We start from the raw sequence: 20800 nt of genomic DNA, 5'->3' as shown, positions 1-20800 counted from the left end.
TAACCGGATTGGTTAAAATATTTATTGATGAATTACAGCATTCTAAACATTGTAACCTTTTCTGTACTCCCCCTCCTGATATCTACACCGCTTCATACGTATCTTCCATTAATTGAAACAGAGCTGGAAGTCTTCTTTGCTTGAGGCTCTTCAACAGGCTTGCAGTTTTTGTCTTCACGTCATCCACTGAAGAAAAATGTGTTCCCTTCAGGTCACTTTTAATTTTCGGGTACACGTAAAAATCACAGGGAGCTAAATCGGGCGAATAGGGAGGATGATTGAGGACAGGAATGTTTTTGTCAGTCACAGTTTGATGTTGATTTGCTGTTCGATTGTTTTTTTTTTTTTTTTCACCTGACATTATTGTGTGAACTTGTGTAGCAATTGTTGAGCAAATACTGACTGGGCTATTCACAGGATATACCTAGCCGGTCGGCGGTTTGAGAGGGCATGTAGGAGGAGATATAGTTCTATGATTCACGTCTGGCTGACCTCCAGATGGTTTCCCAGGAAAGCCCCAAGCGCAGTCCGGTTATTTTTGTGTCTCGCCTCATGTATAAAACTGTAAACGTCTTAATACGAATGGCATATCAAGATCTCCTTTGCTGTACAATGTTATCTGTGGAAGATATACTACATTACCTTTCTTGTCACCTGTTAAAATTTTACATGTCATTGCCTTGTAACCAATCGACGTTTTTCACGTTAATTTGTTTGATTTCATCGTTTCTCTGTGCTAGGATTGCCCGTGTACTCATTTTTTATTTGTCGATAACCCTCCGGGATTACATTCTTAAATAAGATTTGGACATAATAAGACTTCTTTTATTGGGAACTTAAAGTGAGGAAAAAGTAAAAATTTATAAGAGCTGAGAGCACAGGAACTGTGTCTGACAAAAGCATTTACACGAATGAGAGGTGAGAGGACTGTGGGCGAGGGCCGTTAACTGTAAATGGTTGAGCGGAGGGCGTGACTTGAAAAAATCTCTTTGGGTAAAGTCTCGTCTCAAGATTTTCTTTTTTTATTTATATATGTGTATATTTATTTATTTATTTATTTATTTGCCTCCAGCCTCTCTAAGTAGTATTCCAATTTTCATTTCTCCTTGTCCTAACGTATCAGGCAAGCCTCATATGGCATTGTTGAGCCTGTGAAGATGATGACTGGTTTAAAAACTACACTACGTCACCTCAAGCGAGCTTTGAAGCTTCATAACCTATGACAGAAAACAAAATAGGGCTTAGCAGTGTTAGTGCTCAGTGCTCTGTATGTTTTCAGAATGAAGAGAGAAAATCATATGAGAGGTGAGCCCTGGCAGGTATAAACGACAAGTTTGCTGTGACACTATGGGCCACTTGCAGTGTACCGTACTGGCAGTGAGTCAAAACCAGACTGTGTAGTATGGCCCTGAAACGAGGTGATCCTCCGGTCTAAGTGCTGTCTCGGTGAACACCAGAACAAGCTCAAGTTTAACTAATGCTAGTTAGTCTTGGTTTGGCGTCACGTCTCTCCTCTGTTTTATCCGCTGGCCGTCTTGAGTTGCCTCTATCTCTCTCTCTCGCTGACTATACCAAAATTAAAATAAATCTATCCTGCCGACTATACCAAAATTAAAATAAATCTGTCTATTGCAGAAGGGCACTGGCTCTAACGTCGTCGTGTTTCCCAACCTTTCTGGTGTCGCAATCCAGTTTTTTACATACTAGTGTGTTTGCAATCCAACCTTGGGCTTGGGAGTTGGGTGATCCCTTCCTTGAATTTAATGTGATCATCTAAGCGAGGGAGGGAATTGTGGTGGGTCCCTCCCCCCTTCCCCCTTGGTGAATCGAGTGTGATCGTCAAAGTTGGGGGCATGATCCATCAAGCCTGATGGCCGATGCTTTTCCTTCTCGGTGAATCAAACACAATTGTCAGAGCCAGCTGGCATTTGAAGAGGTTGCCCAGCCCCATCCGCGTTCCATCTGTGATGCTTTCCATTTGTGACTTGATCACAATCATTGGACCGGTAGATGGGGTCTCATTCGGGGTCGGCCACAATTCACCTGTAATGGTGCCACTGAGAGTTGAGCGCGGTCATTGGAGGAGTGAGGGTCAGGGAGAGGGGGCTTCTTCCAGTGTCGGCCCCGGCCTACACGTTTGTAAGTTCTATTTTAAAGGTAGGCCTTTAAATGCGGTTACAGATGCACTCCCAATTTACAGAATGGGTCAGAGACTTCTAAAAGTTGTGATTTCAATTTCTGGAATCTTCCAAGAGGTTTACACAGATGTTCAAACTGATGTTGATCCGTTGAACATTGACTACAGTAAATAAAGGCTGAAATAAATCTTTTCGGTTGAATTTCGGCATTAAACTTCTAGAAATAAAGCAGATACCCTAATGGGCTAAACACTGGGGATGCATGGTAAGATGGCAGGTGTGGAACGTCTTCAGTCAAGGTGGATGGAAATCTCCGGCCTCTACTGTTTGAACTTGAGTTGTTTATCCAGTTGTCTGTCAGGACTTTTTTTTTTTTTTTTGGAAACTCTCGATGTTTGATAAGGTGAAGCTGCAGGGGATGTCAACATGGCCGAAGATTTTGTTGCATGCTTGTAAAAAGCTCATCACCCATACTTTCTCAAAAAAAAAGTAGCTGGCCACCTGTGCGTTGGCTTTCATTCATCTGTTCAAAGGAAGTTCATTTAGATGTCATCCATCTTGTTCATGTTGTTGAGAAGGAATAGCACAGTGGGACAAACTCCTGGCTCGGGTGTCCACTCGGTCACTGCCTGCCTGTGTGCCGTTTCCATTTTCATGTGCACCTCTGTAATGTTTGATCTGCGTATTCAGAGATTTATTTTTTTTGCACCCACATACTTGGCCGGGTGTGTGAGTTGGACTGCCATCTCATCGAGGTCTGTTTCCTGACTGATGCTTAATTTAATTCAAAGCTGGCAGCAAGTTGAAGAATGTTAGGAAGACCCGTGTGCTGGTGCAGCTTCCCGCATTTCCTCTCGATGCACTTCCTTCACGAAGCTCGTGTTTCGTTGAGCGGGATGTTTTTTTAAATGATTGTCGTATTGCTGGTGTCTGCTGCTGCCATACCACTCTTTTATACTGCCGTGTCAGCTTCATTGCACTGCTTTGGCTGCCTTTGACTTGCACAGTAATAGTCCGTGATTAGTCACAGCAGGCATCTCACTTTGTTGTAATCCCACCCGTGTGGAGTGTACTCCACGTTCTTCAAGTGCTGGGATACTCGGTTACGCTCCTGGAAGTCCACAGTGGCTGCAGGTTTTCATCCCAACCAGTTTTCTAACAGATAAAGAAACTGAGGATTTAATTCTATGGCTTGTTTGTGCTTTCGTTCTTCCATTTCTGAGAACTTTCTCCAGATGTTTTGTGGTCTTCATTTCTCTTGTCAATTATTCAAAACATTTTATTAACATAAATGCTTTGAGAAACGTGGGTTTAAATGGAAGCACATTAGCTGGAGAGCTGGTGGCTCCTTTGTCATTTTCACCTCAATACAGTCATATGAAAAAGTTTGGGAACCCCTCTTAATTCTTTGGATTTTTGTTTCTCATTGGCTGAGCTTTCAAAGTAGCAACTTCCTTTTAATATCTGACATGCCTTATGGAAACAGTAGTATTTCAGCAGTGACATTAAGTTTATTGGATTAACAGAAAATATGCAATATGCATCATAACAAAATTAGACAGGTGCATAAATGTGGGCAGCCCAACAGAGATATGACATCAATACTTAGTTGAGCCTACTTTTGTAAATCTAACAGCCTCTAGATGCTGTCCTCCTATAGTCTTTGATGAGTGTCTGGATTCTGGATGGAGATATTTTTGACCATTCTTCATAGAAAATCTCTCCAGTTCAATTTGATGGCTGCCGAGCATGGACAGTCTGCTTCAAATCATCCCATAGATTTTTCGATGATATTCAAGTCAGGGGACTGTGACGGCCATTCCAGAACATTATACTTCTCCCTCTGCATGAATGCCTTTGTAGATTTCGAACTGTGTTTTGGGTCATTGTCTTGTTGGAATATCCAACCCCTGCATAACTTCAACTTTGTGACTGATGCTTGAACATTATCCTGAAGAATTTGTTGATTTTGGGTTGAATTCACCCGACCCTCAACTTTAACAAGGGCCCCAGTACCTGAACTAGCCACATAGCCACACAGCATGATGGAACCTCCACCAAGTTTGACAGTAGGTAGCAGGTGTTTGTCTTGGAATGCAGTGTTCTTCTTCCGCTGTGCAAATCGTTTTTTGTTCTGACCAAATAACTCGATTTCTGTCTCATCAGTCCAAAGCACTTTGTTCCAGAATGAGTCTGGCTTGTCTAAATGAGCATTTGCATACAACAAGAGACTCTGTTTGTGGTGTGAGTGCAGAAGGGGCTTCTTTCTCATCACCCTGCCATACAGATGTTCTTTGTGCAAATTGTGCTGAATTGTAGAACGATGTACAGATACACCATCTGCAGCAAGATGTTCTTGCAGGTCTTTGGAGGTGATCTGTGGGTTGTCTGTAACCATTCTCACAATCCTGCTCATATGCCACTCCTGTATTTTTCTTGGCCTGCCAGCCCTGCTGGGTTTAACAGTAACTGTGCCTGTGGCCTTCCATTTCCTGATTCCATTCCTTACAGTTGAAACTGACAGTTTAAACCTCTGAGATAGCTTTTTGTAGCCTTCCCCTAAACCATGAGACTCAACAATCTTTGTTTTCAGATCTTTTGAGAGTTGCTTTGAGGATCCCATGCTGTCACTCTTCAGTTTGAGAGTCAAAGGGAAGCATAAATTGCAGTTGACCACCTTAAATACCTTTATATCTCATGATTGGGACACACCTGTTTATGAAGGCATAACGAGCTCATCCATCCAATTTGGTGTTGCTAGTAATCAGCATTGAGCAGTGACAGGCATTCAAATCAGTAAAATTACAAGGGGACTCACATTTGTGCACAGCCAGTTTTTCACATTTGATTTAATTTCATACAACTAAATACTGTGTCACTAAAACTCTTTGTTCGGAAAACACCGCAGTACTCAGATGTTCTTAGAAAATGAAAGACATACCACTGTTATCTTTATTGTTGAAAGGAGAGTAAATTATTAGGCAGGCTGAGAGGGGCTCCCAAATCTTTTCATATGACTAAGTGGTCACTGGTGAAAAAAAACAAAAATATGGGCAACTAAATGCTAAATTTAGCAGTTAAAGCAGAGGTCCTCAATCCCAGTCCTGGAGGGCCGCAGTGGCTGCAAGTTTTTGTTCTAACCTGGTTGCTTAATTAAATTATTGGTAAGGATTGCTTTCTAATTTCATGGCTTGTAAGTGCTTTAACTCTGCTATATCAGGTAATTCTCATATCCTTGATTTTCTTCCCCTTTCTAAGGATATCATCTAAATGATCTGAAGGCTGAAATGGAGGAGTAATTCTCAGTCCTTCACTTTTTTCTGTTCACTTTCCTTCCAAGTATTTAATTAAACCCAATAGTGCACGATAAATACACACAGGTGTAAATGGTAATAAGCTAAATGGAGAAATTCTCGTCTCTTTTGTCATTTGCTTGTTATTACTAATTAGGAGCAATTCAAAACTAAGAATACAGGTATTTTAAGACTAAAATAAGCAATAAGGGTTCAAAATCTTAACGAGCGAGACAACGGAAGTGAAGCAGAAGTGTTACTTGAGCAGTAAGTGCTTCTTATTAAGCAATTGGGTTGGAGCAAAAACCCGCAGCCACTGTGGCCCTCCAGGACCGTGATTTAGGACCCCTGAGTTAAAGGTTCAGGGAACTTGAACTCCAGTCCTGGTGGGCCGCAGTGGCTGCAGGTATTTGCTCCAACCGGTTTTCTAATTAGAAGCCTGGCCTAACAGACAAAGAAAGTGAGGATTTAATTCTATGGCTTGTTTGTGCTTTCATTCTTCCATTTCGGAGAACTTTCTCCAGATGTTTTGTGGTCTTTTCATTTCTCTGTCATTTTTATTAACACAAATGCTTCGTGGTACACCGGTTTAAATGAAAGCATGTTAGCCAGAGAGCTGGTGGCTCCTTTGTTATTTGCACCTCAATATCAAGTGGTCGCTGGTTAAAAAAGCAAAAAAACGGGCAACTAAAACCAAAATGCAGCAATTAAGGCAGTGCTCCCCAAACTCAGTCCTGGGGACCCCACTGTGGCTGCGGGTTTTTGTTCCAACCAGTTTCTGTTTTTAATTGGACTCCTGGGCTAATTAAGTGAACTGTTATTTCCCAAGTTCGGTGTTTTTGGGAACAATATAGAAATTAGAAAAGTAAGTTTGCTAAATTTTATATATATATATATATATATATATATATATATATATATATATATATATTTATTACTAAACCACAGTTTTAATTTATGAACGGACGCACCGATACGCATGCGCAGTGTGCCGCGGCGCCCCAGAGTCAAACGCAGCGGCTTCCCAGAGTCAGTAGGTGGCGCCCAAACACCACAATCCACAGTCAAACGCAGCGGCCTCCCAGAGTCGGTAGTATGTATGTGCCAGCAGTCTGTGTGGCATGTTTGAATCACATAACAGTAATTCAGTAACGGAGAAACAAAAACGAGACCGCATGGATACAAACAATAAATGGAGGCGCCTACCACGCGCTTCATAAACACCACAAGCGAAGAAGTCACGGCTCCAAAACGAAACATCTCAAGTAACGGAAATACAAAAACGAGCCCGTATGGATAAACAAAATGAACGAAGGCGCCTACAATGCGCCTCTGAAACAGCGGACGCAAAGGAGTCACGGCTCCAACAACACAGAGTTCAAAGGCGCCTACAACGCGTTTCTGAAACACTACATGCAAGAGAGGCACAGATCCAAAACAAATAATCCACTGTGCCACCAGTCAGTGTGTATAGGCTGGAGTATGCTTCCTAACAGTAAACGACTTCTACCTAACGACACAGCCACAGAACAACAAAGACGAGACCGCATGGATAAAGACAATACACGGAGGCTCCTACGACACGCTTCAGACACACCAGAAGCAAAGACGTCACGGCTCCACAATGAAAGAGCTCAACTAAATACAAACACAAGCCTGTATGGCTACGACCTGTAAACGAGCCCGTATGGATAAAAAGAATGAACGAAGGTGCCCACACAAAGAAACCGCTTTAGTACAGATATGTTTATTTAATTAAATGAAAACTTTACCATGGCTACAACCTGTAAACTAAACCTGAGGTAAAGCGTGCACGCCATGTTGTACAGCCGCCCGAATGCGACCGCCCACACCACCGCATAGACCACGTTTGTTTAGTAATGTAGCCCTCCATGCCCGGATCCGCCGCCATGGCCACTTAAGCACACGAATCCGCCGCCGTCAGCAAACGACTTCTCACTGACGACACAGCCATAGAAAAACAAAAACGAGACTGCATGGCTAAAAACAATAAACAAAGGCGCCTACAACGCGCTTCTGAAACACCAGAACTAGATGAGTCACAGCTCCAAAAACAAACTGCTTTAGTACAAATATGTTTATTTAATTAAATGAACTTTCCCAGGACGCACCCACCCTCCATGATATTTCATCCCTCCAAGTATCGGAGGGAACAGAAAGTGATTGCCATTCTTGGATTTGCGATTCTTTCGAGAATCGCTGGCTTGCTGGTATATATATATATATATATATATATATATATATATAATGTACCAAGCAGTTATTTTGGAATTTTTTTTAAATAATCATCTTGATTTTCATTTTATTTTTTTTTGCCAGGTTTTCTAATTGTTTAATGAATCTAATACAGGTATTTACTATTTATTGGGTCTGATGCTAAAGTAGTTGCAGCCTTTGATTATTCAGTGTTGTTTGCCTGACTGTCTGCTCTGCTAGTTTTTAATTGTCAGTAATAATAAGATACAACGAAGCACAGAGAAAGGGCTAAATATAATGAAATCAACCAAAGAGAGTTAAGCTTTTAAATACTGTATATAGCAATGTTGGATATCTCGGGGTCCACGGTCCTCAAGGCTGATCCTCCAATTAGCTGTGAACCCCCCAGTCTCACCGAGATTGCACAGCTGAGGAGGGGGAAGGGCTGCAGGGATCTGTGGTATTCGGGGTGAACTTCTCTAGGCTGGTGGTCAAGCTGTCCTCCTGGCATTGCAAGCAATCTTTGCTTCCATTTGAGAGACTGGTGTTTTCCAGTCAGTTGGGATAACGGGACTGGATTGCAGCAACTACAGGGGGATAACACTGCTCTCGGTGCCAGCTAAGGTCCTTGCTAGGGTCGTCCTCAGTAGAATCCGTGATCACGTGCTCACCTACCAGCGACCGGAATAGTCTGGTTTTACGCCTAAGAAGTCCACCATCGACCACATCCTGGCACTGAGAGTTCTCATGGAGCGCAAACACGAATATTGGCAGAGTTTCTTTGCAGCGTTTGTCGATTTTTGTAACGCGTTCGACTCAGTTGATCGAGCTGCCCTGTGGGACATCCTGAAGGTTTGCGGGATCCCCTTGAGGTTGCTGGATATCATGGTCATCCTGTACACTGGTACTGTGAGTGCTGTGCAGAGTGGAGGCAGAACCTCTGCATTTTTCCCAGTGATTCTGGGGTTCATCAGGGGTGTATTCTGCTCCTACTCTGTTCAATGGTTGTATTGAATGGGTGTTGGGCAAGGTCGTGGGGTCCAGTGGCTGTGGGGCATCTGTTGGTGAAGAAAGATTCACAGATCTTGACTTTGCTGTGAACTTCACGGAGTCCATGGAGGCTCTGATCGGGGAGACTGAGCGAGGAGTCTGAGTGTCTGGGCTTGCGAGTGTCCTGATAAAAACCAAGATCCAGGCCTTTAATGACCTCTTGAGCATGGCCATCAGCAGTGTGTCTGTCTGCGGAGAGAGTGTTGACCTTGTCGAGTGGTTTACTTACCTCAGAAATGACATTCATGTCTCTGGTGACTCTTCCTATGAAGTCAGTAGACAGATTGGGAGAGCATGGGGGGTCATGAGGTCGCTGGAAAGGGGTGTGTGGTGCTCCTGATATCTGTGCAAAAGGACGAAGGTCCAAGTCTTTAGAGTCCTGGTGCTTCCTGTCTTGCTAGATGGTTGCGAGACATGGATGCTATCCAGTGACCTGAGATGAAGACTGGACTCCTTTGGTACTGTGTCTCTCTCTCTGGAAAATTCTTGGGTACCATTAGTTTGACTTTGTGTTGCTCATGGAGTCCCGAATGAGGCACATGACCTGCATTGTGAGGGAGCGTCAGTTACGGCACTACAGCCATGTGGCGCGTTTCCCAGAGGGTGATACGGCTCGTAAGATCCTCATTGTTGGGGACTCGAGTGGCTGGACCAGGCCAAGGGGTCGCCCACATAACTGTGGCAGATAGAGGGTCATTTCCGGAGGGTGGTACTGGACCCTGTGTTTGCCTGGGGGGTTACAAACCGGGATTGAGTTGTTTCGTCGTGTAGTGGGTGCAGCAACACGCTGTATCAGTGCTTTCTCCCCAACTTAACTTGATATAGCAAAAGCAGAAATATTTCTACATGTCTTATAAATGTAAGCATCATGCTGCTGTGCTTTTCTGAATGTAGAATAAGAGAAAAATAATACCAGCTAATTAAATGAGCTCAGTGTTATCAGGTGTTGTCACAGATTATGAATCTGACTGATTCCTGCTGAATTTGTTAAGTTTGTTCCAAATAATTATTTCCCCCACTGTAGAGTCAATAACCTGTTCTGTCGTTTTGTTGATGTTAAGATGCAGACTTTGCACCGTGAAGCCAAGTTCTCCTCCCGACTTCTCTGTCCCATCTCCCTTATCGATACACCCCCATAAGTGCAGAATCGCTCCGTATTTGTTTTGTTTTTTACCACCCTTCCCTCAATTCTGACCAGTCTTCCTGTCCGTGCCACTTAGACGCACACCTATAGCATTTTGCTGTCACTACCATGATTCATCGTAGGGTTGGTATTAGGCTGGTAATGAGCAGGGTCAAGTTTTCATCAGACGTAGTGCTTGGAGTTCTGCCCGAAGAATTAGTTTTGTCTCATCAAACCAAAGAATTGTTGTCATGCTGTCTGAGTCTAAGCAAGCCGTCGTATGCCTTTCTCTCCTTGTAGCCATAAACGCTTGCTCGATGGAGTGTTGCTGAGATGATTGTCCTTCCAAGAGGTTCTCCCCTCTGAGCAGATGACTTCTGAAGAAGCTCTGTTAGAGTCACCATTGGGTCTTTGGTCACCTCCAATGCCCTTCTTGCCTGGTTAGTCAGTTTGACTGGTTGGCCAACAGTAGGAAGAGTCCTGGAAACACTCCAAGGTTTTGAAAAGGTTGTCATAATCTGTGCCTGACCACATTTATCACAGAGGTCTACAGAGAGTTCCTTGGACTTGTGAAGCTCTGTTAGAGTGACCATTGGGTTCTGGCTCACCTCTAAAGTCCAAGGTCTTTCTTCTCCCGCGTAATCAGTCTGGCCATATGGACAACTCTAGGAAGAGTTCTGGTGGTTCCAAACTTCTTGGTGCTCTTAGGAACACTCGAAAGCTTTAGAAATGTACAGCCTGGCCTTGAATATTCCTTAAATGAAAGGTGGACCAACCATGCGTAACTCAGTGGAACATGCTGGTGTCTGGTGTGGCGTTTCCGGCAGTTCACCAGATGTATGAAACGTACACTTGCCAGCGACAGTATTGTGCATGTTGAAAATTATTGTTTGCTTATGACACATTCTGAAATAAGGGCTTCACTCTGTCAAACTCAAATGCTTGAATTATAAATTTATGTTGGGAATAATTGGATTTGGAACAATTTAATATTCCCCAAAGTGGTGTATGTGGTTGCCAATTTAAATAACCCAATTGTGACTCGCATAGAATGCTAGATGTGTACATCCTGCTTCATTACAATACACACAGTGTGGCAGTTATATACCACCCATAGGGTGCGGGCACTAAAGTTTTAAGTGGACTCGATCAACAAACTATAGTGACCTTTATCTATGACTCTTTTTTAGGTTGTCGCCGAACACCATGGTGACACCTCACAAGAAAAGCATGCTGGGAAATGGAAATTATGATGTGAACGTGATTATGGCAGCCCTACAGACACGAGGCTATGAGGCGGTGTGGTGGGACAAAAGAAGGTAAGCATGGCCTGTGTTGGGCTCAGGGGGTCTTGGCATGAGTTCACACACTGGTTGGGTCACAGTTCACTTGTTTTGTTTTCTTTTGCTATGGTTTAATCACCGCCGCTCACTCTTGACAGGGATGTCAGCACTATTTCCTTGCCTAATGTTATGGGCTTCATCCTCAACGTCCCCTCAAACCTGTGCTGGGGTCCACTGCGTCTTCCTCTGAAGCGGCAGCACTGGATCGGTGTGCGGGAGGTCGGGGGAGTGTTCTACAATCTTGACTCCAAACTGAGCAGCCCACAACACATCGGCGCAGAAGATGAACTCAGGTGAGCTGTTTATTCCCGACTCGGTGGCTTGTGCTCATTTTTATTGGATTTGATTCTTTAACCCCTTTAATGGGGGCCTTTTTTCAGTAGTCACTCCCATGGTGGGAGTTTTATTTAATCTGTCATTAGAAATGGTTGAATTTTGCTAGAATATTATCTAATTGACATGCCAGTTAAATTAGATAGATACTTTATTAATACCAAGGGGAAATTCACCTACTCCAGCAGCAGCATACTGATACAAAAAACAATATTAAATTAAAGAGTGATAACAATGCAGGTAAAAATTGTTGGAAGATAAAAAAAAAAATTTGAACTACAAACAAAATTATTTAAATAATTTTTTGTCAGCAACAATAAGCTAATTTCATGCTAGTTTTTGGCTAGGCTTTGCCCCCTGCTCACTTCGCTTGCTAACCCCCGTGCTTGCGGTACGCGCTAGCCTCTTTGTAGTTCTGCCACTCACAAATGGGGATGCGGATATACAATTTACTAACTATTTTACATTATAGTGAGTAATTAACCATATTAAAAAATATTAAAATGTAATAATTTGAAAGTAAATTGTTTCATGTTGCGTTAGTTATTCGTTGCGTAATACGATTTTGTTCTTTTTGGCTTGGAAATTAACAGGCAAATACTTTTTAAACTTACACTTTTACTGTAGAACTTAAGTAAAAACTATTTTTTGAATTAAATTTTCGTCAATATTGCATTGAATTGTGATTCTTTGTTTGGATTTTTATCGTGACAACGCCACGTATAACTGCCCGTGATTGAATTTCGTTTCTTTCTCTCTATTAAATAAAATTACTTTTTCGAATGTTCGGCTCTGAGATTTGTTAATTGTCTTTACAAAAGCTATTCTAACGGGAAACTGTTAATGTTTTAATACAAATGGCATATCAAGATCTCCTTTGTTGTCTAATGGTATCCCCTGAAGATCTGCTACATTACCTTTCTTGGATACATCCTTCTTACTACAGCAATTCGTGAGGAGGAAGACCAGACGGTGTTAACGGTTGTAGTTATTCCTCAGAATATTGTAAGTTGATGTTTTCATCTTCTGCACCATCACCACCAACTGTTTCAGCATAGTCTATTGATATGCAGTTAACCAATTTGCCGTGTAGCCGATCGTCATTTTTGGCGTTAATTTGTTTGACTTCATCGTTTCTCGGTGCTAGGATTGCCCGTGTACTCATTTCTTCTGTTGATAACCCTTCGTGATGAAATTCTTCAATAAGATTTGGACATAATACGTCTTCTTTAATTGGGAACTTAAAGTAAGGAAAACGTTAAAATTTATAAGAGCTTAGAGAGCAGGAAATGTGTCTGACAAAAGCATTCAGACGAATGAGATGTGAGAGTACCATGTGCATGGGTTTTCTATGGTTGAGAGGAGGGCGTGACTTGAAAACATTTCATGGCCAAAGTCTCGAATCGCGGGACTTGGAAAAAATCTTCCAAAAAGTCTTGTCTCGTTTCCATTTTTCGCATAGTAGTCTGGTGGTACACATGGAAGCACGGAGCAGTGCAGAATGGAACATTGCAGTCTCTGCCGCAGTATATCGTTTCCGTCCTCTTCTTGTGTGACAGACACACTACACTATCTCTTATGGGATGTCTGCTCAGCATACAAACATCTCTCTTATCCTTCCACTTCAAATCCATCAACATATTTCTGAATGCAGCGGCAGCTTCTCCGGATTTCAATTTTTTGTCATCATAGATTTTGGCAGGTCCTTTCTCTTTTTTTAACTTTCCTGTTCCAACAGCATCAGTTTCCATCGAATTCAAAAATTCATAGAACCCGGGACTGCTGTAGTAAGTGTCTAGTCCTATCAGACAACCCTGATTCAGCAGCTTCTCCGCAAGTGTTGGCACAGTCCACAACGGTTTTGTAAAATTACGCACATCAACCCCTCCTACGTCGTTAACAAGTTCTGTATCTTTTCCCCGTGTATAACGACGACATTTCTTTCTATAGCACATTTTCATAAAAATGATGTGCTTTACAAGACAAAGAAAGAAAAAAATATAAAAATTTGGCAATGCTTAATTAACAATGAATAAAGTAAAGTCCGATGGCCAGGAGGAGAGAAAAAAAAAAAAACGTGGAGGGCTGGAGAAGAAAAACAAAATCTGCAGCCCCAAAAAACCATGCAGCCCCAAATATGCATTCTATCTAACAACAATGATCTCAATCGGTCCTCATGGTTTTCAGGATTCATGCGGAAAAATTAGACGATGATGGTCATGTGGATATCTGGCCTTCAATCCAACAATGTAGGGACTGCATGATGCTTTCATCAGGTAGTGGTGCAGATAGCCACCGCAGAAAACCGGAAAAAGAACGGCAGAGAAAGTAGGGGGTTAGTATGGATTGTGGGGCCATGATGAAAATGATAATTAAATGCATATACAGAATATCAGGGTTTCACTAAAATTAAGCTATGAGAAAGCCATGTTAAAGTGCTCCACCATATTAGTCTGGCGAATTTCTATCGGTAAGCTATTCCAGATTTTAGGTGCATAACAGCAGAAGGCCGCATCACCACTTTTTTTAAGTTTAGCTCTTGAAATTCTAAGCAGACCTCCATTTGAAGATCTAAGGTTTCGACTTGGAGTGTAGGGGGACGGGCATTCCAAAGTATAGGACGAAGTGAGATTAGTTAAGGCTTTATAAACCATAAGCAGCATTTTAAATCAATTCTAAATGGCACAGGTAACCAGTGTAATGACATCAAAACTAGTGTGATGTGCTTGGATTTTCATCATCATATTCCACACATATCCACTTTTTGCCTCACAAAGCTTATAGCGGATTCCATCCCAAAATGTGATCTTTTTTTCGGAATGTATACCTTCCTCCCTAGACGGTCTTTCCATAGCAGTAAATTTTCATTGATTGAATGATCTCCCTCTGGAATGTAACTTCCAGAAAATTTTCGAATGCAGTGGTCAAAGAAAGGCTTGATTTTTATACATCTTTGAAGAAACTGGTCTGGCATCACTATTTGCTTCATTATCAAATAATGGGTAACACAAGTCTTAATTGATACAGAGAAGAAGCAAATCTCAAAAAAGAAACCAAAACACGGGCAAAACTACTAACTGAATTACCACTCGCAAAATAAGAGCGGTAATCAAAGGTATTTCAAATGTTCAAAACACGCTTGTAACTTTGCGCACGATAAAAACTGTGAAGGTACACTGCTTGAAAGAAAGATGTTCGCCCACCAAAAATAAATGCCAAGGCTAAATCCTTTTCCCTTAGAAATGTGACTGGGGGCAAATGAAAGAAAAAGTACCGTTAAGGGTTCTTTGTTCTCGAAACTACCATACAGTTTCCACCCAAGTAAAAGATGTCTGTACCTCTGCCACTATGACCACAGAGTTCAAACAAAATCACACTAGACAGCAGAACCATGCAGAGCAGAGTCCATAGTCACGTTCCCAGAGGAGGGAAAAATCTTTTTATTAAGAGCATCTATAAACGCTCTCCCCGAATCACCGTCGTCTTCAGAGCGCGTCTAAACCCTAGAAATTTGTGCATTTGACCGACTGGCAACTTCAAGCTGGACAATTTGTGTGTGTGCTTTGTTGATTTTGATGGATGCTTTGAGTCATTGTCATGCTGAAAGATGAAGTTCCTCTTCATTCCTCTTTCAAATTTGACCGATACTTGGAGCTCTTCGTGATTCCATCCACTCTGACTAAATCCCCAGTTCCAGATGAAGTAAAGTAGCCCCAAAACCTGATGCTGCCTCCACCGTGCCTCCCTGTGGCTATGGTGTCCATTTAATGATGTGCTGTTATTTTTGCACCAAACATACCTTTTGGAATTATGGCCAAATAGTTCAACCTTGGTCACATCACACCATAATACACATGGTTGTGGGAGACTGGGTATTCCTTTTTGTGAAGTTTTGCCAGGCTTGGATGTTTTTCTTTGTGAGAAAAGGCTTTCATCTTGCTACCCTACCCAAAATCCCAGACTTTTGAAGAATACGACTGATTGTTGTCACATTTAGGGAACAACCAAGACTTGAAAAGAAATCCAGCAGCTCCTTCCATGTTGCCAAAGGCCTCCTGGTGGCCTCCCACACCAGTTTACTCCTTGTCTTCTCTTCAGTTTTGCTGGGTCGTCCTAATCTCGGTAGAGTCAGCGTTGAGTCGTATTTTCTCCACTTGTTGAGGACTTTCTTCACTTTGCTCCATGGGATGTTGAACCTCCTTAGAGTTAGACCCGAATGTCACTCAGGCTATGAAAACAATGTTAAAAGCATTAGGTTCGAGTTTTCCGAATAGACACATCTCACGTAAGTGTTAGACCCGAGCCTTACTCGGGCAACTGTACAGGCGTGTCTTACGTAAGTATCAGGCCCGATTGGGCAACAGTGTAGACGCCTCTTCTCCTAGCCTCATAATGGTGTCTCATAAGAAACGTCGTTTAGCGGCCCAAGTGGTGCATGCTCTTGATAGCGAAATGAGCAGTGATGTTGAGGAGCCCCTCATCAGCTGTGATGACAAAGTCAGTCTGTCTGCAGGCAGTGAAATTGAAATGGATAGTGAAACCGACAGTGATTCTGATGAATCCAAAAGTAATGCTCGTGTTTGGGTTTCTGTTGACCCAGCTTCGAATAAACCAACTAACACCACCTCGTTTTGATGTTGTGGGGGCAGCCAGGAGTAAAAGTGAACGTTAACAGCTGAGATCCCCTTACTGGCTTGAAGGTATTTCTTGATGATGATGATGATGTGATTGAAAGAATTGTTGTTGAGACAAAACGTTATGCTGAACAGAGCCACTTTAATTGATGTCGGGTGATACTAATGACTATTTGAGAGGCGACTTATCGTGATTGGTTGATTCTGAACGCAGCCACATCCTTGATTATTAAAGGGGGTCTGCACACCAATGACGCCAGCTTTTTGTAGGATTTTTTTTTTCCTGTTTTCACTAAACAGTTCGATTTGTTTTCACCTTCTTTGTATAGATTGCTGAACAGTGTCGGGTTAAATGACTGTACGGCTAAGCAGATATCCTGTTCAGAGATATCGCACACAGAAGACATTTTGACAGCATATACGATATTTGTATTATTATTATTTTCATATTTGTCATTATACTTTTTACACTCCTGACTTTGTACTTTTAGTGTTTTGCACGTTTTTTTTGTTGTTGAAAAAATGTAATGCTACGGAAGTTAATGCTTTTGATACATTTTTTTTTTTTTTTTTTGTACCCCTGTCCTGACTGATACTTTTCAATAATGAGATCCCGTTCATGTTTTAAAAGCTCTAATGTTGCAAGCAAGAGGATATCAGAATAATCCGACAGGAAGAGCCAGACTTTATCTGAGCTCAATCAGAGCCACTTTAATTGATGTAACGACTGTTTGAGAGGAGCCTTATTGTGATTGGTTGATTCTGAACGCAGACACATCCTTGATTATTAAACGGGGTCTGCACACTGGTGACACCAGCTTTTTGTCGAATGTTTTTCTGCTTTCACTAAACAGTATCTGATTTGTTTTCACCTTCTTTGTATAGATTGCAATCTCTCTGTATATGAAATCCAACGTCTGTCTGTCTGTCTGTCCACTTTTCACGAGAGAACTACTTAACGCATTAAGATCGGGTTTTTTTTTTTTCTATAATTTGCTTGAACATTCCGGTTGATTTTGCGACTTCTCTGATCGCGCCAAGTATCATACTTCGCTTGCAGTACCAATTTATTTGCATGAATCCGAGAGAGAGGCTGCAGGCCAGGGCCCTCCTCACTTGCGCGTTTGCCTCGGATCGAACCTTACCTCTGCTTAGCTAGCAAACGAGAGAACTACTTAATGGATTAGATCGTTTTTTTTTTATATATATAATTTGCTTGAACATTCCGGTTGATTTTGAGACTTCTCTCAGTATCACAGTTCGCTTGTGGTACCGATTTATTTGCACGAATCCAAGAGAGAGGCTGTGGGCCAAGGGGAGGGAGGCAGGGCCCGCCTTACTCACTTGCCAGTCTTGGGGTGTATCTTGCATCCACTTAGCTAGCGAACGAGAGAACTACTTAACAGATTTAGATCAGTTTTTTTCTAGAATTTGCTTGAACATTCCGGTTCATTTTGTGACTTCTCTAATCACGCTAAGAATCAGAGTTCGCTTGCATGAGCGACATACTCGCCTTAATCTGAGACAGAGGCTGTGAGCCGAGGGGAGGGGGAAGCGTGACATCAGGAATGGGGAGCTGGATGCGGTCCTCCTCACTCATGCGTCGGCCTCCTTCTGAGTCGGTCTACCTCTGGTCGTGTTTTGGAGGGTACCTTGACTCAACTTAGCTAGCGATACCTGTTTTATTTATTGATTTTTAAAGTCTGTCCTGTTTCACGTGGGTAGAGCCGTGGGGGACAGCTAGTTTTGAATTAACGGTGGAATAAGTTCTGACAGGATTTATCTTGGTTTTATTTTATTATTGCACAAAATCTGTGATTTTGGCAGGGGTGTGTAGATTTTTTATCTCCACAGTATTTGGTGTATGTATGGGAGATAGTTAACTTCATGTGTATTTCATGTATTGCACTCGGCTTATTTGTTTTATTTTTTTCATGTGACAGTATTCTTAGAGTATATGTTTGGAGGAAAGCCTCATTTTAACGGAAGCTGTTTGTTTTAATGTCATTCATTTAATGTAAATATTCACTGCTTTCTCTGTTAAACCCTGTTCTTCTACTTCTTCTGGGCAGGAAGTTTCTGCGGCACCAACTGCGAGGTAAAAACTGTGAGCTCTTACTGGTGGTTCCAGAAGAGGTGGAAGCTCAGCAGACTTGGAGGACAGACGTGTCATGAAGAGCAGAGCAGAGGAGAGCGCCGCTCCTGACAGCCATATCCTGACATTTTGAATTCTTTTTCTGTTTAAGATTCGAGTGGTCTTGCAGCATTGCTCTTGACTTTATATATTATGGAACAGAAGGTAAAAACTTTTCATTTTATGCAGAAACCTGGAGGTCGTGGAAAGCCATTACTATGGATTCTCTGCTTAATATATATATATATATATATATATATATATATATATATATATATATATATATATATATATATATATATATATATATATATATATATATATTAAGTATTTTTATTATTGCCATTTAATCTCCTGTTGGATGTGGAGTAGGGGGGAGGCAAAAAAAAAATCAACTACCTGGATTTCCTTTCCTAATATTTCCTATTTGTACGCATCTTTTTTTATATTCGTTTTTGCTTCAGTTTATCGATGGAACAAACACCTTGAAGACATTTGACCCGCTGTGAGCTGTTCCGTATTTTTCTCTTTGGTGTCTGTCCCGATACATCAAGTGAATTTTTACTCTTTTGTGGATTGTACACTAATTTGTTTTCTGCTGGGAGGCTGGAAGTAGGATTTGATTGAAGGGGGGAGTCAAACGGAAGAGGATGCAGAGGGGGCTCCCGTTTTTACACGGGTGAAAGCGCAACGCTTTCTGCTTTCTGACTCTGCTGTTGAAGGGAAGTGGAGAGAGCAGAGACCGAAAAGCAGTGTTTCGTACTTTATTTGCTGCCGACATTCATGATACTCTGGTGCGACGTTTCTCTTTCGTGTTTTTATTTTGTATCATTTTTGTAGTAGAAGCTATCATGTTTGAGCTACTGTGTACAAATGTGCTCCTTCCACACTGACCCTGTAAGGTCCATTAGGTGTTTGCTCCCAAATGGCTCCGCTAATCAGAAGATCACATTTCCTTGTTATATCCGCCTTGTTTGCATTCAGTTCTTAATGGTGAATGGCCAATGGTGAATGGCCGCGTTACTAGGAAAGGCCATTGGAACACTAATGGCTTTGCAGTGAAGCTGGGTAGCATGGGGAAGTCTGCTGAGAAACAAGATGAGGGAGAGAAGGTGTCCAGAAAAATATTGGACTTGATTTACGCCAAATGTGCATTATGGGAAATGTAAAAGAAGGGACAGCAGTTTGGGTGAACTGCATAAAAACAGCCATAGTGATTCAGGGTTTCACCAGCACAACCTGGGGATGGGGAAAGGAAGACAGTTGTCAAGTTTTGTCTGCAAATAGTAGATGTGTAAACGCACTTCACCAGCACAAAGCCAGAGCTTGGTGAGCACTGTGTTGAGATCTTCTTCTTCTTCTCATTGTAACATATCTTTTGTATAATGTTGGTCTGCAAAGACAGACAGAATGTGTACCGTTATAAATCAGGAAAGGTATGGCTTATGAGAAGGGATTAGTTGGCAGCACATGTAGAGTGAGGTGTGTGTGTATGTGTATGGCAAATGGAGGCCAGCAGAACTGAATTTTTCCACCCAGCCTCCTTTGTGACGGTAACATTCCTGGCCGCTTCCAGAAGCTGCTGTGCACTTCAGTACCGCGATAAGAGAGGAAGACAAGAGGCGCTTCCTACAAGATGAAATTCCGGTGAGGCCCGTCTGCTTTTGGACCTCGACTGGTGAAAGGAACCGCGTAGGTTTCAAGTTTTCTGTGTATGCGCTTTTTGAATTTATTTTCCCCCCCTTCTTTCAAGTTTGTAAAATCTCTTTAACCCTTCACTGTTGGATGACATATTGTATAACAAATTTGTGTTCCTTTAAATTGTTATTCATTTCTCCATTTATATTTGTTATTAAAACTTGTTGAAACACTAGTGGTTTTCTGTAAAAAAAGAAATCTGTTTGGATTCTTTGCAAATCCTTTTCTGGCTACACCATAGTTCTGACAGAAGCATCTATGTTTTATAAGCAAGTTAAGAATATACTGTAAAGTGATTAGTAAACAATTTTTAAAAGTAACCTAGAACATTCTGACACTAAGTTAGAGTCCTCGGAACATTCTAGTCGTCGGGTGGATTCCTCAGAACATTCCAGCACTAAGGGGGAGTTTAAAAAAAAATGTTGGTTGTAAGTAGGGATTTCTATTTTAGCCGTTTTTGATGACAGAGTTTCAACAGAAACAAAGGAAAGGATTGCATGAGGCCTACAATGGCCTCCATTACCAGACATTCCTCAGTGTCTTATATTTGACAAATGACTCTGAACGACAGAAGTTGGAGGATCGGGTAACAGAACAACATCCTTCTTTGATGTCCTTATGGAAAAAGGGAAAGGAAGATCTTGGTTGCTTCTCAAGAAACCACCAGAGCAGTGGACAAATGAGTCAATCGTCAAAGAGTTTTTATCATCTGTCAGCATGCATGATGGTAGAGAACAGTGCAGCTGAGAGAGGAAGAAGTCTCATCAAAAAGTACAATGACATACTGATAAACGATGATGAACAACATCTATTTATTCCTTGAAACCATTGCAAGAT

The 20800-nt window shown here is 41.8% G+C and overlaps 1 protein-coding gene across 2 annotated transcripts in view; it reads left to right on the top strand.

Moving 5' to 3' along the window:
- The window catches only part of josd1 (Josephin domain containing 1), a 28789-nt gene extending 8651 nt beyond the window's left edge, over positions 1 to 20138 (top strand). For both annotated transcript variants that reach the window (XM_028792028.2, XM_028792029.2), the window contains exons 3-5: positions 11012 to 11140; positions 11263 to 11457; positions 18204 to 20138. In XM_028792028.2, coding sequence (XP_028647861.1) covers positions 11012 to 11140; positions 11263 to 11457; positions 18204 to 18306 — 427 coding nt within the window. In that variant the 3' untranslated portion in view covers positions 18307 to 20138. The remainder of the gene's footprint in view (positions 1 to 11011; positions 11141 to 11262; positions 11458 to 18203) is intronic.
- Positions 20139 to 20800: the final 662 nt, after the last annotated feature.

The sequence above is a fragment of the Erpetoichthys calabaricus genome, chromosome 12 (genome assembly GCF_900747795.2).
Source record: "Erpetoichthys calabaricus chromosome 12, fErpCal1.3, whole genome shotgun sequence".
Lineage (NCBI taxonomy): Eukaryota > Metazoa > Chordata > Cladistia > Polypteriformes > Polypteridae > Erpetoichthys > Erpetoichthys calabaricus.
This window is presented reverse-complemented; position numbering and strand designations above follow the sequence as displayed.